This window comes from Heterodontus francisci, chromosome X (assembly GCF_036365525.1).
Source record: "Heterodontus francisci isolate sHetFra1 chromosome X, sHetFra1.hap1, whole genome shotgun sequence".
Lineage (NCBI taxonomy): Eukaryota > Metazoa > Chordata > Chondrichthyes > Heterodontiformes > Heterodontidae > Heterodontus > Heterodontus francisci.
Window position 1 is genome coordinate 17185368 of NC_090421.1, and position 20488 is coordinate 17205855.

General features: G+C 42.9%; 1 protein-coding gene across 2 annotated transcripts in view; it reads right to left on the reverse strand.

Moving 5' to 3' along the window:
• Positions 1–20488, reverse strand: part of csad (cysteine sulfinic acid decarboxylase) — a 68982-nt gene that overhangs the window by 12224 nt on the left and 36270 nt on the right. For both annotated transcript variants that reach the window (XM_068024638.1, XM_068024639.1), the window contains 5 exons: positions 18415–18494; positions 15301–15355; positions 14505–14621; positions 6798–6862; positions 160–241 (listed from right to left, as the gene is read on the reverse strand). In XM_068024638.1, the coding sequence (XP_067880739.1) occupies positions 160–241; positions 6798–6862; positions 14505–14621; positions 15301–15355; positions 18415–18494 (399 nt within the window). The remainder of the gene's footprint in view (positions 1–159; positions 242–6797; positions 6863–14504; positions 14622–15300; positions 15356–18414; positions 18495–20488) is intronic.

A 20488-nucleotide genomic window follows, 5' to 3' on the forward strand; every position in this document is an offset into this window, starting at 1 on the left:
TTTGGGGTGCAGGGGAGGAGTGGTGGGGGTCAAACATCAAGAATGGCAACATGGGAAAGGTAGCAGACAGCCCATGTAACCAGATCCCAGTATGGAGACAGCAGCACCTTTGGGAGTTGGGAAATAACTTTGCGGCTGGATGTCAGGATTTCTACTTACAGTGTTGTCTTTGAGCAGGAAGGCCGAACACTGCAGCCCTGCCAACAGCATTTTGTGTGGGTTCCAAGCAACAGAATCAGCCCTAGGGGGAAAAAAAAAAAAAGTGAATATCGATACACCCAGGTCTTCATCTTGCAACTTAGTTGCCCCATTAAAAACAGGAAAATGTTGGAAATTCACTGTAGAGCAGCTAATGTTCAAAGGGGAAGGTTCATTCTTTGGGTGGGATCACTCCCCAATCCTGTTTTTTTTTCTTCAAGTGTGACCTTTCACCTCCTGTTGCCTCCAGATGTTGACTGACCTGCTCCACTTTAAATTTCAAAACCCCACCATTCACAAAGGTGGTAACAGAGAGTGGCCTGGGCCAGGCCTCTTGTACTGGGGGAGTATGGCTCTGTAGGAACAACTATACAGAGCACAAATCTGGGCCATATCACAGGTAGCATTTGTTCAAAAACCTCCAGCCAAGAATAGCAGCTATCAGGGTGGGGAATTGAAGAATGATTCTCTGCCTGCTGCAGCTAGTCAATGCCATTTTTTAAAAAATGGTACAGGAGTCAAGCCCTCACCCGGGTTGACTTTTTAAAAAGCAAAAATTACACGTGTATTTTTATAATGCAAGTTACCAATGTGGTCAAATACATGAACATTGATCCCCCCATAACACCCTCAAAGATTAAGCAGGTTTTGGTGATTTTTATATTCTCTACAACCCTCCTCACATCACTTGCATTTCGACAGCACCTTCTAAAATGTAAAAAAAAAAAACTTAGACGCTTCAAAGATTTAAACACAAGTTGAGAATTTAAAAATTAACAAGGGACCAGGAGCCAGTCAACAAGTGCAGGATCGGGAGCAGAACAGTGCAGAATAGGATGCAGGCAGAGTTCAGGGCAAGGAGAGGTTTATGGAGGATGAGAGGCTAGCCAGGACAACATTGGAATGGATTAGCTCAAGTTTCCTTCTCCACAGATGCTGCCTGACCTGCTCAGAATTGCCAGCATTTTCCACTTTCAAATTTCCAGCTTCACAGTATTTTGCTCAAGCATTCAAATAGTCCTATTTGGAGGTGACCAAAGCACGAATAAGGGTTTCAGCAGCAGGCAGGAGTGGCATTAAGGGAGGTGGAAGTAGACAGTCTTGAGAGGATATGGGGTCAGAAACTCAGCTCAGAGACAAAACAGCAGAGGTGCAGACAACAATCTTTCAAACATTCCCGGATCTGGAAGTTGTACTAGAGGACTGTCAATGCAACATCTATTTTAAAAAAAAAGTGGGACAAACCAGGTAACTGAAGACCAGTCAGTCTAACATCAGCCGTGGTGAAGCTTCTACAGGATTCAAGTGGGTTAACATTTATACTGACCAAGACCTGCTTGGGCCCCAGCTATTCACAATCAATGGTTTGGATGTGGGGATTAAATGCAATATTTCCAAGTTTGCAGATGACAAAGCTAGGTGGGAGAGAGAGTTGTGAGGAGGATACAAAGTCTCAAGGGGATGGAGACTAAGTGAGCAGAAAAAATTTGGCAAATGGAATACAATGAGGAATGTGACATTATCCACTTTGGTAGGAAAACCAGAAAGAGTATTTAAATGGAGAGAGGATGGGAAGTGTTGAATTTCCAAAGGACTTGGATGTCCTTGTTAATGAGTCACAGAAAGCCAAGATGCAAGTACAGCAAGCAATTGAAGGTGGCGACTGGTATGTTGACCTTTATTACAAGGGGATGAGAGCACAGGAGTAAAGATGTCTTACAGCAATTATATAGAGCCTTGGTGAGACTACACCCAGAGTATTGTGTCTCCTTGCCCAAGGAAAGATATACTTGCCATAGAGTGTGCAAAGGTTCACAAAACTAATTGCTGGGATGGAGGGATTGTCCAATGAGGAAATATGAAATAGACAGTCTTTATTCTTGAATTTAGATGAATGAGAGGTGATCGCATTCAAACATACAAAATTCTTACAGGGTTGATGCAGGAAGGGAGTGTCCCCTGGTCGGAGAGTCTAGAACCAGGGGTCAGTCTTGGAATAAGGGGCAGGCTATTTAGGACTGAGACTAGGAGGAATTTCTTCACTCAGGGCGGTGAATCTTGAGAATTCTCTACCCCGGAGAGCTGCAGAGGCTCAGTCATCGATTATAATCGAGACTGAGATTGATGTTTTTATTATGTAGAAATTTATCAAGGGATACGGAGATAGTGCAGGGAAAAATAGTGTTGAAGTAGATCAGCCATGATCTCATTGAATGGCGGAATGGGCTCGAAGGGCTGAATGGCCTCCTGCTCTTATTTATGTTATATCCTTATGACATGGGTTTAATCAGCATAGGTTTGTAAAGGGAGAATTGTTCTGACAAATTTAGTCAGAGAAAGTTGCAGGTTGTAGGACATGCAGTTGATGTTGTATTTATGCATTTTGAAGGGGTCTTGGATAAAGTGTCACTTGGGTAAAATGAAAGCACAGGGTATTGAAGGGAATGAGGCAGCATGGATAAAAAAAGATGGCCAAAAGGACGGAATTAGCAGGATGTAAACAGCAGTCAGCCAATTCAATTCATTCCACGTGATCAAGAAACAGCTGAAGACACTGGATACAGCAAAGGCTATGAGCCTCAACATCCCAGCTGTAGTACGGAACACTTGTGCTCCAGAACTACCCACCCCCCTAGCCAAGCTGTTCCAGTCCAGCTACAACACTGGCATCTACCCAATGTGACATCAAGGCAGCATTTGACAGTATGGCATCAAGGAGCCTGAGCAAAACTGGAGTCATGAATCAGGGGGAAAACTCCCCACTCATTGGAATCATACCTAGCACAAAGGAAGATGGTTGTGGTTGTTGGAGGTCAATCATCTGAGCTTCAGGACATCACTACAGGAGTTCCTCAGGGTAGTATCCTGGGCCCAACCATCTCCAGCTGCTTCATCAATGACCTTCCTTCAAGCACAAGGTCAGAAGTGGGGATGTTTGATGATCGCAGTGTTCGGTACCATTCGTGACCCCTCAGGTAATGAACAGTCCATGCCCACATACAGCAACATGCTGACAACATTCAGGCTTGGGTTGGTGTGGGGCATGAATGTTACTTGCCACATTAAAAAAAAAGGGCCAGGTAATGACCAAGACAATCTAGCCACTTGGGGGAGTACCTGCACATGGACTGCAGTGGTTCAAAGCAGCAGCTCACTGCATTCAAGGGCAACTAAGGGGCCCTGCTCAAAAATACACTCCCAAAGCTGGGATGTAACTTTTTAAAAAAAAAAACAGGGGCACAATGCTGAAATTTGCAGGTAACAAGAACAGAATGGTTAACTGAAGAGCAGTGACTTCAGGAGAATGCAGATTGGGCAGATAGGTGTCAGATAAAATTTAATGTGCAGAAATGGGAGGAGATGCAGCCATGAAATAGGAAAAACAAAGTAAAGAGCAGTTTAGAAACAGATCTTTAACAGTGAAAAGCCTAGTTGATACAGTTGTAAAAATTCTTTGCTTTATGGGGTGGGGGGGAAAAAAAAAAAGAGGAAAAAGAGGAGAGTTGAAAAATAAAGCAGTCATGTCAAATTTACACAGGTAGGATATGGCGTCCCATTTTGATGCTTTACTTTAGTAGGTGGTCAAGGCCACGTAGAGGGTGCAATGGAGATTCAAGGTGACTCCAGGGATGGCAAGCTTTAGTTATGGTGAAACTAGAGCTCATTAGAATAAAGGCAAAAGATTATCTTCTAGACAGATAAAACCACTTGAATTTTAAAGCAAAAAAAAAAAATCAGAAAACCTGTTGGTAGATTGCTAACTAGGGGACTTAAATTTAAAGATTACAACCAAAGTAATGAAGGGAGAGGAATCCCAGATGAGAAATAATGTTCAGTGAGGGGGATTAGTGGGAAAGCAGAATCTAGAATCATTTTCAAAGTGAAAAAGGTAAAATTTATAAGGCTCTGGAAGAGCAAAATGGAGATTGGGACTAAGGGGAGAGCTCTTTCAACGAGCCAGCACAGGAACAATGGGCTGAATGGCCTCCTTCTGTCCTGAATATTCTGAGATTCTTGAAACCAGCCTTATGGCTGTTCTTTACACACTTGTCTCCAGCACTTAATGTCTGCACAGGGTGGGACTGACCAGGACTCTGTCCAGTTTGAATAAAAGTCCAAGGACAACACAATCACAGAATTGTTACAGTGCACAAGGGGGCCATTCAGCCTATCGTCTCTGCATCAGCTCTCCAAAAGAGCAATTCACCTAGTGCCATTCCCCTGCCTTCTCATAACCCTGCACATTCTTCCTTTTCATTTAATTGTCTAATTCCCTTTTGAATACTTCAATTGAACCTGCCTCCACCACGTTCAGGCAGCACATTCCAGACCTTAACCACTCAGTTTTCTCCCCCCCCCCACCCCCCCCAATGTCACTTTTGCTTCTCTTACCAAATACTTTAAATCTGTGCCCTCTCGTTCTCAATCCTCTAATGAGTGGGAACAGTTTCTCTATCTACTCTGTCCAGAGACCTCAGGATTTTGAATACCTCTATCAAATCACCTCAGGACTGTTTTTCCTTAGAGAAGGCTAACTTCTCCAATCTATCTTCATAACTGAAATTCCTCATCCCAGGAACCATCCTCAAATCTTTTCTGTACTCTCTCCAATGCCCTCACCTCTTTCCTAAAGTGCAGCACCCAGAACTGGACAACACTCCAGCTGAGGCCAAATTAGTGTCTTATACAAGTTCTACATAACTTCCTTGCTCTTGTACTCTACACCCCTATGAATAAAGCCCAGGATACGATATGCCTCATTAACCACTCTCAACCTGTCCTGCCACCTTCAAATGACTTTTGCACATACCCCTCCAGGTCCCTCTGCTCCTGCACCCCCTTTAGAATTGCACCCTTTATTCCATATTGTCTCTCCATGTTCTTCCTACCAAAATGAATCACTGCACATTTCCCTGCATTGAACTTCATCTGCCACCTGTCTGCCCATTCCACCAACTTGTCTATGTCCTTTTGAAGTTCTACATTATCCTCCTCAGTTCATAATGCTTCCAAGTTTCGTATCATCTGCAAACTTTGAAATTGTGCCCTGCACACCAAAGTCTAGATCATTAATTTAGATCAGGAAAAGCAAGGGTCCCAACACTGATCCCTGGGAGCTCCACTACAAACCTTCCTCCAGCCTGAAAAACATCTGTTAACCACTACTGTTTTCTGTCATTCAGCAAATTTCATATCCATGTTGCTACTGTCCCTTTTGTTCCATGAGCTACAAGTTTGCTCACAAGTCTGTTGTGTGGTACTGTATCGAACGCCTTTTGAAAGTCCATGGACACCATAACAGCATTGCCCTCAACATCCTCAAAAAAAAAAACTCAAGTTAAATATTTGCCCTTAAAATATCCATGCTGGCTTTCCTCAATTAACTTATATTTGTCCATGTGACTATTGATAGTCAGAAATATTTTTTCCAGATGTTTTCCCACCACCAAAATTAAACTGACTGGCCTGTAGTTGCTGGGCTTTTTACACCTTTTTTGAACAAGGGTGTAATGTTTGCAATTCTCCAGTGCTCTGGCACCATCCAGAGAGTCCAAGGAAGACTGAAAAATTATGGCCAGTGCCTGAGATTTCCACCCTCACTTCCCTCAGTATCCTTGGATGCATCCCATCCAGTCCTGGTGCTTTCTCCAGGAAGTACAGACAGCCCATCTAATACTTAGTGTCTGAATTACCTCCTCTCTCAACATTACCAAAGGAAGATGCAACTCAGGCAAAGACAGATGCAAAGTATTCATTTAACACCTCAGCTATGCCCTCGGACTTCATTTGTAAACCCCTTTTATGGTCCCCAAGCAGCCCCACTCCTTTCACCACCCTTGTACTATTTATGTTTATAGAAAACTTTGGGATTTCCTTGAATGCTAGTTTCCAGTCTTTTCATGCTCTCCGCTTCTTATTTGCTTTTTCACTTCCCCTCTGGACCTCCTATATTCAGCCTGGTTCTCAATAGTATTTTCTACCTGGCATCTGTCATAAGCACACTTGTTCATCTTAATCTCTACTTCTGGTCATCCAGGGATCTCTGGATTTGTTTGCCCTACTTTTCCCTTTTGAGGGAACATACTTTGACTGTGCCCGAACAATCTCCTCTTTGCAGGTAGCCCATTGTTCACCTACTCTAGAAACTCTTGCCCCTCATACAACTACCATCCCAAACTATGTTTGGATAAAGTTCCCATTATAACTACCCTATAATTTTTGCACCTCCAATTTGGGCAATCTGTGCCCATACCTCACTAGTCTTATTACCACACTCTGCATTCACATACATGCATATTAACAGATTCAGACTTTTGGTTGCGCCTTTACTCTGACCCCACCTAAAAACTTACAATTCTCTACTTATGCTATTGATCTCCCCCAGTATTCTGGGCTCCTTGGTATTCCTGATATTTGGTGCCAACCAATCCTAGAGAAAAACAAACAAACAGTCTCTTCTGAAGTGGAGAAATAGAGAAAAAGAAAACTTTGAAGATGGAGACCAGCATCTAAATGAGTCTATCTTTTAAATGTTTTAGAACGGAGCTAAACAGTGCACACAGCATCCTATGATCACTCAACTCAATTACAGTTCCCACCTCTCAATCCCAGTCAGCAGGTGTCTGTGTTTCCTGGAGATTAAGGCACTTCCACCCAAGGCTGCCTGTTAAGAGTAAGGAGAGGAGAGAGTGAGAAACAGCAAAGGCAAGAGCACAACATTCACATTGCGGACAGCAGGAATCAGACAACTGGTTAGGGGACAGGTCCAACATAGCAACTGTGTCAAAGGTCACAGAGTTGTTGCATACATTGTCTACATTGATTCAAATCACCAACTGGCACCAGCTGTTGCCAACCAATACTGAGGAGCTGTTTACCCTGGGGACTGGAGTAGATTATTCGTATAGCACAATGGTACTGTACAGTGAAAAACATTTGTTTTGTGAAAGTGTCTGCTTCTAATGTCTCCCAGGCCATCGGCAGTTTTGCACTCCTCCTACATCTATGGGGGAGAAAAAGGGTTAGATGAAGTAGGGTGACAGGAGGCTTGTGTGGAGCCTAAATGCCAGTATAAACCAACTGTGCTGAATTGTCAGTTTGTGCTGTACACTACAGAAAGAAAAGATGCAGACTGCCTCCAGTCTCTGCCACATTCCCCCTCCAACTGAGGGAAGAGGGTGTGGCAGAGGGAGCATGGACTGCAGATTTTAGCTACACCAGGGCAGAGTCATCAGGAGCAGGAACCCTGGTTAAATTTTCATTTAAAAGAGAAGCGGAGCAGACTATTACTGTGCCATAAAAAATGTTCTTGCTTCTTAAATCCATGGGCAAGTCCCTCCAGATTTCCACCTGGTTACAGCAGAGTTGATGCTCAAAGTCAAACATCTTGTGATCATGGTGCATGATCCCTCATCCTTCAAGCTCCAGACTTTGGCACAGTTGATCACACCACCCCATCCAATACTTCTCCATTGTCCAGCACAATCTCCGACAATGGTCTCTTTCCACCTCCGCACAGAATCTCTGAAGTTCCCCCCGCCCCCCAAGGATCTATCCTTGGTGTTGCATGCATACAAAATATAATATGCAATTAAGTGATGGACATTAACTAGACATTCATTTGAGCCCCTGTAAATAGACTTAAACTATGGCTGTTGGGTTAAGAGGCATATGCTTGTAAGGTTTCCCTCTAAATAAATTTAAGACCGAGTAAAGATGGACTTCAGTTCTATCTTCAGCAACTGGCTTTCTGGAATAGAACATGGCAGCAGAGAATGGCTGCCTAAAAGGTGAAGATTAGAAGATTTAAAAAAACAAAAAACAACTACAATCCTAGCAGTTTGAGAAATGTCAGAACGCATGTGTAAATTGTTGGTGTACAATTACCCTCCAACATTCTTGGAATCTGAACCACAAGACCAGTGGAAGAATGAAGTGGATTTGGGTTATGTCCCGACCTATAAGGGTAAACAAGGTATGGCCTTGACATTGTAACATCCTACAAGTAGTAAAATCTGATGCATTGAGAGATGGATGCCCATCAGTTGGACAGTGAAGGTTTAGACCTATTAAGAGTTGTTGGATGAAATTTACAAGAAAGGTCATCATTGTGTATGAGGCATGATCAGACCAATCGATTTCAAAAAGCAGATGGTCATTCCATGGAATATATCATGGACTTTAACAGACTGTATAAAACATTGAAGTTCAATTTGGGGATCCCTGGATCAGCACTAGCACAACCCAGCAATGCCAACTCACGGACACTTCTTCCTACCTCCCTCTGGACCATGACCCCACCACCGATCAAGCCACCGTCCAAAGGACCGTCACTGACCTCATCTCTTCTGGAGATCTTCCCTCTACAGCTTCCAACCTCAGTCCCGCAACCCCGGACAGCCCGCTTCTACCTCCTTCCCAAAATTCACAAACTGGACTGTCCCGGCAGACCCATTGTGTCAGCCTGCTCCTGCCCCACTGAACTGGTTTCTTCCTATCTAGACTATCTTCTCTCCCCGGTGCAGTCTCTTCCCACCTACATCCGTGACTCTTTTGATGCTCTACGTCATTCTGACAATTTCCAGTTTCCTGGTCCCAACCGCCTCCTCTTCACTATGGACGTCCAATCGCTCTGCACCTCCATCCCCCACCAGGATGGTTTGAGGGCTCTCTGCTTCTTCCTGGAACACAGAGGCCCAACCAGTCCCCATCCACCACCACCCTCCTCCGCCTGGCTGAACTTGTTCTCACATTGAACAACTTCTCCTTCAACTCCACGCACTTCCTTCAAGTAAAAGGTGTTGCTATGGGTACCCGCATGGGTCCTAGTTATGCCCGTCTTTTTGTGGGATATGTCGAGCATTCTTTGTTCCAGTCCTACTCAGGCCCCCTCCCCCAACTCTTTTTCCAGTACATTGATAACTATCGGTGCAGTTTCCTGCTCCCGCCCCGAATTGGAAAACTTTATCAACTTTGCTTCCAATTTCCACCCTTCTCACCTTTACATGGTCCATCTCCGACACTTCCCTTTCCTTCCTCGACTTCTGTCTCCATCTCTGGGGATAAGTTGTCTACTAATATTCATTATAAGCCCGACTCCCACAGCTACCTCGACTACACTTCTTCACACCCTACCTCCTGTAAGGACTCCATTCCATTCTCCAGTTTCTCCATCTCCGACACATCTGCTCTGATGATGCTTCTGATATGACCTCCTTTTTCCTCAACCGAGGATTTCCCCCCACTGTGGTTGACAGGGCCCTCAACCGTGTCCGGCCCATTCCCCGCACCTCCACCCTCACCCCTTCCCCTCCCAGAACAGTGACAGGGTTCCCCTTGTCCTCACTTTCCACCCCATCAGCCTCCATATCCAAAGGATCATCCTCCGCCACCTCCAATGTGATGCCACTACCAGTCGCATCTTCCCCTCCCTTCCCCCGTCAGCATTCCGAAGGGATCGTTCCCTCCACGACACCCTGGTCCACTCCTCCATTACCCCCACCACCTCGTCCCCGTCCCATGGCACCTTCCCCTGCAATGCCCATTTACCTCCTCTCCTCACTATCCCAGACCCCAAACACTTTCAGGTGAAGCAGCGATTTACTTGTACTTCTTTCAATGTAGTATTACCGTATTCACTGCTCACAATGTGGTCTCCTCTACATTGGGGAGACCAAACGCAGACTGGGTGACCGTTTTGCGGAACACCTCCGCTCAGTCCGCAAGCAGGACCCGGAGCTTCCGGTTGCTTGCCATTTCAACACGCCCCCCTGCTCACATCTCTGTCCTGGGATTGCTGCAGTGTTCCAGTGATCAACGCAAGCTCGAAGAACAGCATCTCATCTACCGATTAGGCACACTACAGCCTGCCGGACTGAACATTGAGTTCAATAATTTCATTTTTAGTTATTTTTTCTTTTTTTTTTTTAAATAACATTTTTTACAATCTTTTTTGGCATTTATTTCATTTCATCTTAGTTTGTTCAGTTTGCTTACCTACTTTTTTCCGGTTTGCACTTGCTGCTGTTCAAAATTCAGTGCATTAACACCTAATCTGTACTAATGCTTTGTCTTTCAACACATCATTAACATTGTTTGCCTTTGCTCCGTGACCTTCTAGTCAGCTATGTGGCCTTGTCCTATCTACACCTTCTCCTTTGTTATCTCTTGCCCCACCCCCACCTCACTCGCTTATAACCTGTGACTTTTCTAATATTTGTCAGTTCCGAAGAAGGGTCACTCGGCTTCTCTTTTCACAGATGCTGCCAGACCTGCTGAGTGGTTCCAGCATTTCTTGTTCTTATTCCAGCAATTTAAATGCTTAGGCCTCAAATGGACAGGCTATTGTTTCTAAATGGTGTTCAGTGAGGGAGAGCCTGTTGGATCAGACATCTGCCGCCTTGAAAAGAATTCCTGGGGAAATAGTCATTTCCTTCCATCTTCAAGGATGAATTGGGACATTCCACTGTGACAAGGAGGACATGATTGCCAGTGTCTGGACTCTTTCAAAATTGGATATTAAAAACATGCACAATGAGAATCTTCATCAGATCTGGCTATTACAGCAGAAAAATGAATTGGAACACAAATCAGCATTCCTGGGATTCATCTGCCCAAGGCATAGTTAACAGGTGCTTCAGGTGTAACTCAGTTATCAATGAACTGCTTAAAGCAGAGAGGCAGGATCCTTAATATGATCAGGATCAAGATAATTAAGAATCCAAACAAATTATATTCACCACAAACTTTTTGACCCATGAATGTTAGTTGCAGACTCCTCTAACTGCGCTGTACTAGACAGTGCTTGCATTTTAATCTATTCCATATACTGTTGATCAAGATAACATTTAACCAATTATTAAGGATCGACACAAGGTTAGGGAATATAAAAGTACTACTTGCTTTAGGTTTGGCGATGCCACCACATTGAGGCCACTAAACAGTTGTAATTCCATAAAATGGAATACTCCAGCTTTTTTAGATTAGTACTGATATAGCCTGTAGGTGAAATACTGTAGTTGAGTAAACCTATGAAAAAGGCACAAATGAAAATGGACATGGAGCACAAGGCAATTATTTTTAGAAAGTCAGTGGTCTACAGTTTATCCAGTCAGGACATTGGTGTCCCCTTAAAACCTGATGTTTTCATTGAGTGTTGGACAAGTATTAAATGGCATTTGGTGATAAAACAAATAGTTTTAAAGGTACATTGACAAGTAGGGAGAACAATTGTCCAAGATTAAAAATCCTGCTAAAAGATGCAGGTGCAGTTAAAGAGTATACACAGCTAATCAAGAGATTTGAGAGAAGTGAGATCTGTAATAAAGTATCAGAGGATCCTGCCACGTTCTATTGCAAGCCTTCCATTGGCACACGACTAACAAGGTAGTAACCATGAATCTGAGGTGGTATGGGACAAAAATATTTTCATTCTACATTTTGTAGACCCGACAACCAGATTTAATCTTTCAACAATACATAGTATGGACAAAAGGGTGATTATAGACAAAATCATGGAGAAATGGATAAGGACTGAACTTGGGGCACCAGAAGTCCCTGACTGATAATGGAGGGAAAATTTGCCAATTGTGAGATCAGGACCATGTGTGACATCATCATGGTCATGAATAGCACAGCTGAAAGCCCTTTCAGCAATGGAGTCTGAAAAGAATCATGTAGTGATTAATGAAATGCTGCATAAAATTTTAGCTGATCAACCAAACAAGTTGAAACTGCCCTGGTACAAGCCATTCACGCAAATAATTCACTTCAGATGGTAGGAGACTATAGTCCAGTGTATGGGCAAAATCCAAAATTGCCTCTGCTGTGCAATAGTCCTCCTGCTCTTTAAAGGTACTACAAATAGTACTTTTTTGTTTCTGCACATTTGCAGGGAGATGGGCATTCATCAAAGTTGAAATCTCAAAATTGGGAAAGTTCTGAAGCATCATCTAAAGACCATCTGAGACAGGATTGAATTCAGGAGATTTGATGCATTATAAATAAAAAAAGAGGGGGTCATAGGGAATGGAAAGGCCTGGTAAGGTAATACATTGTGAGGTCAGTAATCATCAAACCATTAAGGTTCATTCCTCACTATTAAATCAGAATTAACTACAAAATCTCAGACTGAGCAGCTGATAGAAGTAAAGACACCTTGTACCTCAAATGCTCATATTGTTTGTCAGGGCCTTCATCACAAACCACATGGTCGATCAAGGGTTGGCTAGTGGTAATGAGGGTGATCAGGACACAGGACAGAGCTATCACATTCACAGGGCAATTACCCAGAGAGTGTATTTGGGTGACATATTTCAGAGGGGGGTTAGTGAATGGAGGGATGCAATAATAGTGGGACATGCAGGAAAAGCTACTGGCAAGTTTAAATATTGGTCATCTTGAACATTTCAACCAAGGGAGGTGCATGGACTGGCAGAATGGGGTGAAAGTAGAGTAAGAAAGCAAAGTGCAAGTCCTAATAGTGGGTATGGAAGTGACTTGCGTCAGAAAACAAGCACATACCAAGAGAAAGCCTCCAATAGTACAAGAGGGCAATCTCAGTCATAAAAGTGCAAGTAGAGACCACAGCTTGAATAGATTAGACAATGAACTAAAGGCCACAGAGCTCTGAACAAAATAGCCCTCATGAAGTGGTTTTGGTGGCTGCCAATAAACCAGAAGATAAACTAAAAGAGGCCAAAAAAATGAAATAGATAGTTGGAGAGTTTGGAATTTATTCTGAGGTTCCAGATAAAAAAAAAAGGACAGCCAGCCTAGTCATATAGGTGGATTTGTAGTGAAAAAGTCCTTGCAGATGGGACTGAAAGCAAAAAGCAAGGAGTTTTGAAGAGTGTCTGGGTGATCAAGAGCAGACTTTTCCACACCTAGAAAAATCTCAAGTCTTTAGCTCTTTTGGCCAGATTTCCATGGGAGCATAGATCAAATTAACATAAAAGTAGTGTTTCTGCAGGGTGATGCTTTTCAGAGAAAAGAGCTTCTGAAACTAGAGGCAGTAGAAGCAGAAGGGAAACTATACAAATGGTGTCCATGACCGGAATGAAAAGTACTACACCCTGGAAGCAATGAGAATGGTTTTGCTGAAAATAGACTGTACAACAAAAAGCAGATCCCACAATGTTTTATTGGTATCAAAGGAAAACTTTCAGGCGTCTTCATGATGCACATTGCTGGGGGCAGTACTGCAGAATGAGAAATGCATTATTAGAGTAGAATTTAAAATAGAGAGTCAGGCTTGTGGGGATTTTAAACATTGATTTAGCTATTAAGCAGAGTAGTTCTGGAATAACTTCAAATCAGAGTGCACACGCGAGTGAGTGAGGAGCAATGTCGACACACTATCCATGTAATTCTACATGTTTCATCTAGTAGAGATGAAGGAATTTAAAAATGCTAATTTACAAAGTGTCACAGAAAATGCAGATTCCAACTGGTCAACTGATGCTTAGACCAGTCAACAAGTTACACTGATTGTAGACACTATTACATTCAACAGGGCTGGGTCATCCTTCCAGCAGAACCTGCTCTTTGGCAAGGAGAGACTTCCACCCGCCCTTGTCTACACCACTCCCCCCCCACCCCAACCTGCACCCTGGTCCATTTGCTAGAGTCCAGGTTAGGAATATAGACAGCTGACCAGCTTCAAGTAGAGTTGCATGGGGAATGGTGGTACTGCAGCACCCTTGCACAGCAGAGGTTAACTGGCAATGCCAGCCAAGAAGTTTTGTTGGGGGGGGGGGGGGGGGGGGGTGGGAAGAGAAAGGAGAGAAAAAAAAAGTGTATAAATTCAAAGATTAAGATTTATACTTGGCCTAATGCAAACAAATTGTTCTTGCATTGGGCAAACCAGCCAGTTCAAAAATCTTTTAATAACCTCCACATCCTTAACTATAATGTCCCACTGCAACACTGGATGCCAGGGATGCATGAGCACCACTGGTGCTGAACATTACTAGGACGTAAAATAAAATCATAATACAACAGCCTAGCATCAGCCTCTCATTGAAATATGCCCACCCATACATTTGGGCCAAAGTAGCATTTACTGGCAGGGAGCCATGGGGAACATTGCCCATTAGTTCTGCTTCCCTCTTCCACCCAGTTTACACTGTACCAGCCAGGAGAATTGGTACAGGAGCCTGAATGAAACCCAACCGACCAATATATCAGAATGGTCACACAAGGTACATTACTGTTCACAATCCAAAACACCGGAAACATTCCACAGGTTAAAGTGATTCAGACACTAGTGGCAATCACTGGACTCCTGCCTTTATCATCTTACTTACATCAACATGAAGCCAGATTCCATACTTTTCACAGATATCTGCAATTTCAGGAAGAGGATCAAATGCGCCGTAGACAGTTGTTCCAGATGTAGCATTCACCAGGAATGGAACTGCTCCCTGAAGTCAGAATAGGGGTTAAGAACATGAGGAATGCTCCTCTACTTATAATTACAGAATTGCTGTAAAGTGGAGGTGGCTTGCAAAGCTGGCATGTGCCCCACTTACACCAGAGAAACAGCTGCACATGTACAATTCTCCACATTCATTGGAGCTTAAAATTATGATGCTGCATCAGGAGAGGGCCCCTACAGACCATCGGCACACACATCACACTACTGAACTCTGCCTCGGATAGGCAGAGTGCTTTCTCAAAGCTCCCAGAACTTGCAAGGGACATCAGGAAGCTGGGTTGCAGGAGAACACCTCCGAAAACGGATCGTTACGCTGAGGGAAGTGGAAGAGGACTCAGCTACTAAGAAAAACAACATGCAGCAATACCTTACTGGTGCCTTCCTTTTTACCATCCTAGTGAAACAGTGCACCAAAATAACTCAGATGATCAAACACCACCTTCAAAATGGTCCTGGGATTTTTTTGTTTTGGGGGTGGGGGGGGGGGGGGGGGGGAAAGAAAAAAAAAAAGAGGAAACCCCTCCAGATTCAGTGACAATGCCCAATTGGGCAAGATAATGGAAGCTGAATGATACGCAGAACCCATCTGCCAAGGAAAGGAGGGACAAGGATGATCAGCAACACAAACAGATGAGCACCAGCCATTTAATGTAAATAGAATGTACCTTGGACTTTGCTGCAGAAATCTGCTCTTCCAGTTCTTCTGGAATCATCCTCCCCCTATTCAATGTTTAAAAAAAAAGTTATTTCAAGTATGCTACAACAATGTATATTTATATAGCACCTTTAGACACAAGATGTCCCAAGGCACTTTCCAGGAACATTACAAAACAAAATGACACTAAGCAACACAAGGAGATATTAGGGCAGATGACAAAGCTTGGCCAAAGAGGTAGGTTTTTAAGGAGTGTCGAGTGTATTAAAAGGAGGAAAGTGAGGCGGAGAAGTGATTTAAATGGACTGAGCAGAGTGGAAAAGGCAATTGGAGGTTAAAGCAGTAATGGAGCAATGAAAGGAATTCAGGGAAGTGTGTTCAGGTACAAACTAGACATATTCCTTTGATGGGAAAAAGGTAGAACATCCAAAGCTAGTGTACCCTGGATGACAAACAGAGGAATAAAAAAAGTTAAAATCAAAACAAACAAGGCTTATGACAACTGTCAGGAGCAAGATTCAATGAATCACCAGGAAGATTATCGAAAAGTACAGGAGGGAATCAAGAGTGAACATGGGAGACAGATTGAGAAAAAAAAATTGAACCTGAACATATGAAGTCGAAGTGAGCGCTAGGGAAAAATTTGGATCTAATAAGGCCCTAAAGAGAAATCATGTAGAGGCAGAGAATATGACCAAAGTATTAAATCAGCACTTTGCACCAGTCTCCACAAAGGAAGCAGACAATGTGAAAGTTACACTAAGGAGAGCAAAGTTATGGAGAAGGTAATAGAGATGTGCTAAGATTTGCATTACAGAATTGAGTGAGTCACCTGGTCTGGATGGAATGCATCCTTGGTTACTGAAAGAAGCAAAGATAGAAATAGCAGAAGCATTGGTCACAATCTTTCAATCCTCATTGGATACAGGAGTAGTGCTGGAGGACTGAAGGGTTGCTAATGTTATACTGCTATTCAAGAAACGAGAGGGATAAACCAGGAAAATACAGGCCAGTCTGCCCAAGTGGTGGGGAGGTTATTAGAAACAAATCAGGATCAAACTTTCATGGATTTCTTAAAAGGCAAGTTGCATCTGACTAATCTGATTGAATTTTTTGATGAGGTAACGAGAAGGTTGATCAGGTGGTACAGATGTATATATGGACTTTCAGAAGGCATTCAAAGTGCCATACAGGAGGCTTAAGATGGAAGCCCATGGAATTCAGGGGAAATGGCAACTAGTTAAAAAAAAAAAAGCTTACAGGCAACTTGGATTTCTAAATTTGAAAATGTAAAAGCAGAGATCATACGAGAACTTTAGAAATTGGTTCAGTAACAGGAAGCAAAGGGTGATGGATGGATGTTTTTTCAGCTGGGATCACTGCAAACCAGCTCCCAAAGAGCCAGTTTTGGGTCCATTATGATCAAAAAAAATTGAAAGGGAACAAACAATGGAGGCTCAAGCATAGGGAGTAGCATGATAAAGTTTGCAGATGATAGCAAACTTGGTAAAGTAGTAGATAGTGATGAGGATAGTTGTTGGCTTCAGGATGGTGAAATGAGCAGAAACATGGCAGATGGAGTTCAATGTGGTAAAGTGTGAAATGCTGCACTTTGGGAGGAGTAATCTGGAAAGACAGGAAATTATAAATCATACAATTTTGAAAAGTGTCAATGAACAGAGACCTTGGTGTCCAGAGACACACACCCATAAAGGTGGAAGGGCAAATTGATAAGGTGGTTAAAAAGCTGTGGGTGACCTGGGTTTATAAATGGAGGAATAAAATATAAAAGCAGAGAGATTGTGCTGGAACTTTATAAATCACTGGTTAGACCTCCGCGGGAGAATTGTGGATAATTCTGGGCACCACACTTCAGGAAAGATGTAAAGGTCTTAGAAAGGGTACAGAGGAGGTTTAACCAGGATGTTATCAGGGATGAGGAACTTCAGTTATGAGGAGAGGTTGGAAAAGGTAGGACTGTTCTCCTTGGAACAGAGAAGGTGAAGAGGTGACTGAATAGAGTTTTTCAAGATGATGAGAGGTTTTGATCGAGTAAATAGAGAAAGGCTGTTTCCTCTGGAGAGTGGGTCATTAACCAGGTCATGGATTTAAACACATTGGCACAATAGAGGGGAGGGAGGAGAATTTGTACACACACTAGTTATGGTCAAGAACTGGAATGCTCTAGCCAAATGTTGCAGATAACAAATACATTTAAAAAAAAGAGTTGAACAGTTCCTGGAGAATGAGAAATTGACAAAGTTATGGACAAAAAGCCAGGGGGTGGGCAGAGTGCAGATGCGGTCTCAGTTTAATGTCTCATCCAAATGACACTACCCAACACTGCAGCACTCAGTACAGCACTGGAGTTTTGTACTCGAGCCCTGGAGTAGGACTTCAACCCACAACCTTCTGACTCGAGATGTTATCCACTGAAGTCTCCCCATTGTCTTAGCAGGGATTTCTCAGCAATTACATCTCTTAAAGATCTGTCTACTTTCCCCAGAGTACAACAGGAGACTTGCTCACAAATGCTAACCACAGGAATTGGTAATGGGCAGCAATGGCAATGAGATGACTTCAAAATGTGCTGCAGCAGTCTGACCGCTTCACCCACTTCTGCAGGGTGAAAGACCCACCCACGCAGCTCAGAGCTCGAGACACATCCCCACAAAAAGCAACTGAGGTGATGGCTCAGCAGAACACCAAGGTTGAAAAATAGTGGGACAGAACAAACAATTAGGGGGTCACCAAGTTTGGGTTTAAAAGCTTGTAAATTGTAGAGGAGTGGGTTAAGACAGAGGGAGCTCAGAGATCCTGGTTGGGGGAAAGAAGTGAATTAGAAAAAGGGGTGGTTTCTCTCACCAAGCTGCAAGTCACTTGTCCGAATATCTCCTTAGTCTCAATGTGATTACACTCCCATGAAACACCTTGGGATATTTCACTACATTAAAAAAAGGTGCTACACAAACACAAGTACTTGCTTCAATACAGTGACAGAGAGAGACCATGTGAAGAGGGAGGTTTGAAACATTGGAATACTTCCAGTTCCTCCTGTTGAGGAATGCAGTTACTTCAAAGCCAACACCACATCAGCCAGGAACATTGCACACTTAGGACTCACCCTTCATCAGCTTTTACCACATACACATTGTCTGTGCCCAGACCCTGGAAAGCAGCTCCTTTAGCCACAGAATAATGGCACTGAGAAAAAAAGAACAGTTATTTTATTCAGTGTTCAGCATGATGGTATGTAAAAAGTTTTCTAAAGGCATATTAACATTAAGGAGGGTTGGGAAAATGGAGATTGATTGGTGGAGGAAGGCAGCATGGCTGAAGTATTAAAATGATTACGTTGCAGTGTTTACCAAGAGGTCTTTGCTAAAGCTATGGTAAACAAGAAGGTTGCTGGGATACAGGATAAGTTAAAAGCAGATAAAGAGGTACTAGAAAGGCTGGCTGTACTTAAAAGGGGATAAGTCATGCAGCCCAGATAGGATGCATCAGGAGGTTGCTGAAGGAAGCAAGGGTAGTAATTGTGGAGACTCTGGCCATAATCTTCCAATTCTCTTTATACACAGGAGTGTTCCCAGAGAACTGAGATCGCAAATCTTACACTTCTGTTTTATTAGCAAAAGTTGAACCCTGTGGAATTAGGGGCAGTAGCAGCATGGATACAAAATTAGCTACGTGATAGAAACAGTTGCAGTAACTGACTTTCAAACTGGAAGGCGATATAGTGCTGTTTTCAAAGGTTGGTTACTCGGACCACTGTTGATTCTGATAAACATTAATAACTTGAAGATTGGGGCACAATTTCAAAATTTGCAAGTGTAGCAAATGGAGGAAGTTGGTAATAGACTTGAAGATGTAGACAGGCTGGTGAAATGGCAGCCATAAGATTCAATGCAGAAAGGAGTAAGGTGATAGCAATGGAAAAATAAAAGGAGACAATACAACATTTTAAAAAGGAGGTGCAAGGAGACACAACTGGGGGTGTTTGTGTGCAAATCTTTGAAGGGGACAGAACAGGTCAACAAAGCAGTAAAGCATAGGGATCCAGGGCTTTATAAATAAAATAAGCAAGGATGCTAAACCTATATTTAAAAAAAAAACACTGGTTCAGCCCCAGCTGGAGTATTGTATCCAATTCTGGGCATCACACTTTAGGAAGGACATGAAGGCTTGGGAGAGGGTAGAGAAGAGATTTACTAGACTGGTACCACTGATGAGGGAATTATAGTCACATGGAGACTGGAGAAGCAGGGGTTGTTCTCAGAAGAATTAGGTAGGTGCTTATTTACTCTTGAAAATCAGGAAGGTTTGGATTAACAGTTTTCAATGGCTGAAGGGTCGATAACCAGAGGGCACAGATTTAAGATAATTGACAAAAGAACCAGAGGAGACAAAGAATTTAAAAAAAAAAATCTAAATAAATGCAGAGTGGTTAAGATTTAAAATATACTGATAGGTGGTGTAGACAGATTCAATAGTAGCCTTCAAAAGGAAATTGAATAAATAGTTGACACCAAATTGCAGGGATATGGGGAAGAGGAGTTGGTTTAACTGGATGGCTTTTTTTGAAAGAGCTGGTGCAGACTATTCTACGATTATGGAATGTTGGACTCTTGCATTCAGTTCCACCTCTGCCAGCTGCTGCAACAGGGATTGAAAGTTAACACAGTGCAGGAGGAAGACAGACAGGAGGTTGGCAGTATGCAGTGGGGAGAGGGAGGGAGTAAGTGCCCCTCTATTGCACAGTAACAACCAAATTAACAATTTTAAATGGATTCAGCAAATTAGGGTGAGTAACAGATGAACACATACCCATAAAAGTTACAAAGGATGGAAAGCCCACTACCTTTTCCCCCCCCACTGTGCCAGTGTTGAAATGAGTCTGCCTGCAGCTGAAGGATTCAGACATGCATTTAATAGGCTCTACATAAAAGGGTCCCAAGGAGTGTCATAAAACAAAATGACACTGAACCACAACAATTAGGACAAAATGACCAAAAGCTGTCAGGTAGATTTTAAAAAGTGCCTTAAAAAAAAAAAGAGGCATGCAGACATTAAGGGAATTCCAGAACATAGGGCCCAGGCAGCTGAAGGCAGAGCCATCAATGGAGGAGTGATTTAAAAAATATTTTAATATATAAATTCATTTGTGGGTTGGACATCACTGACCAGGCCAGCATTTA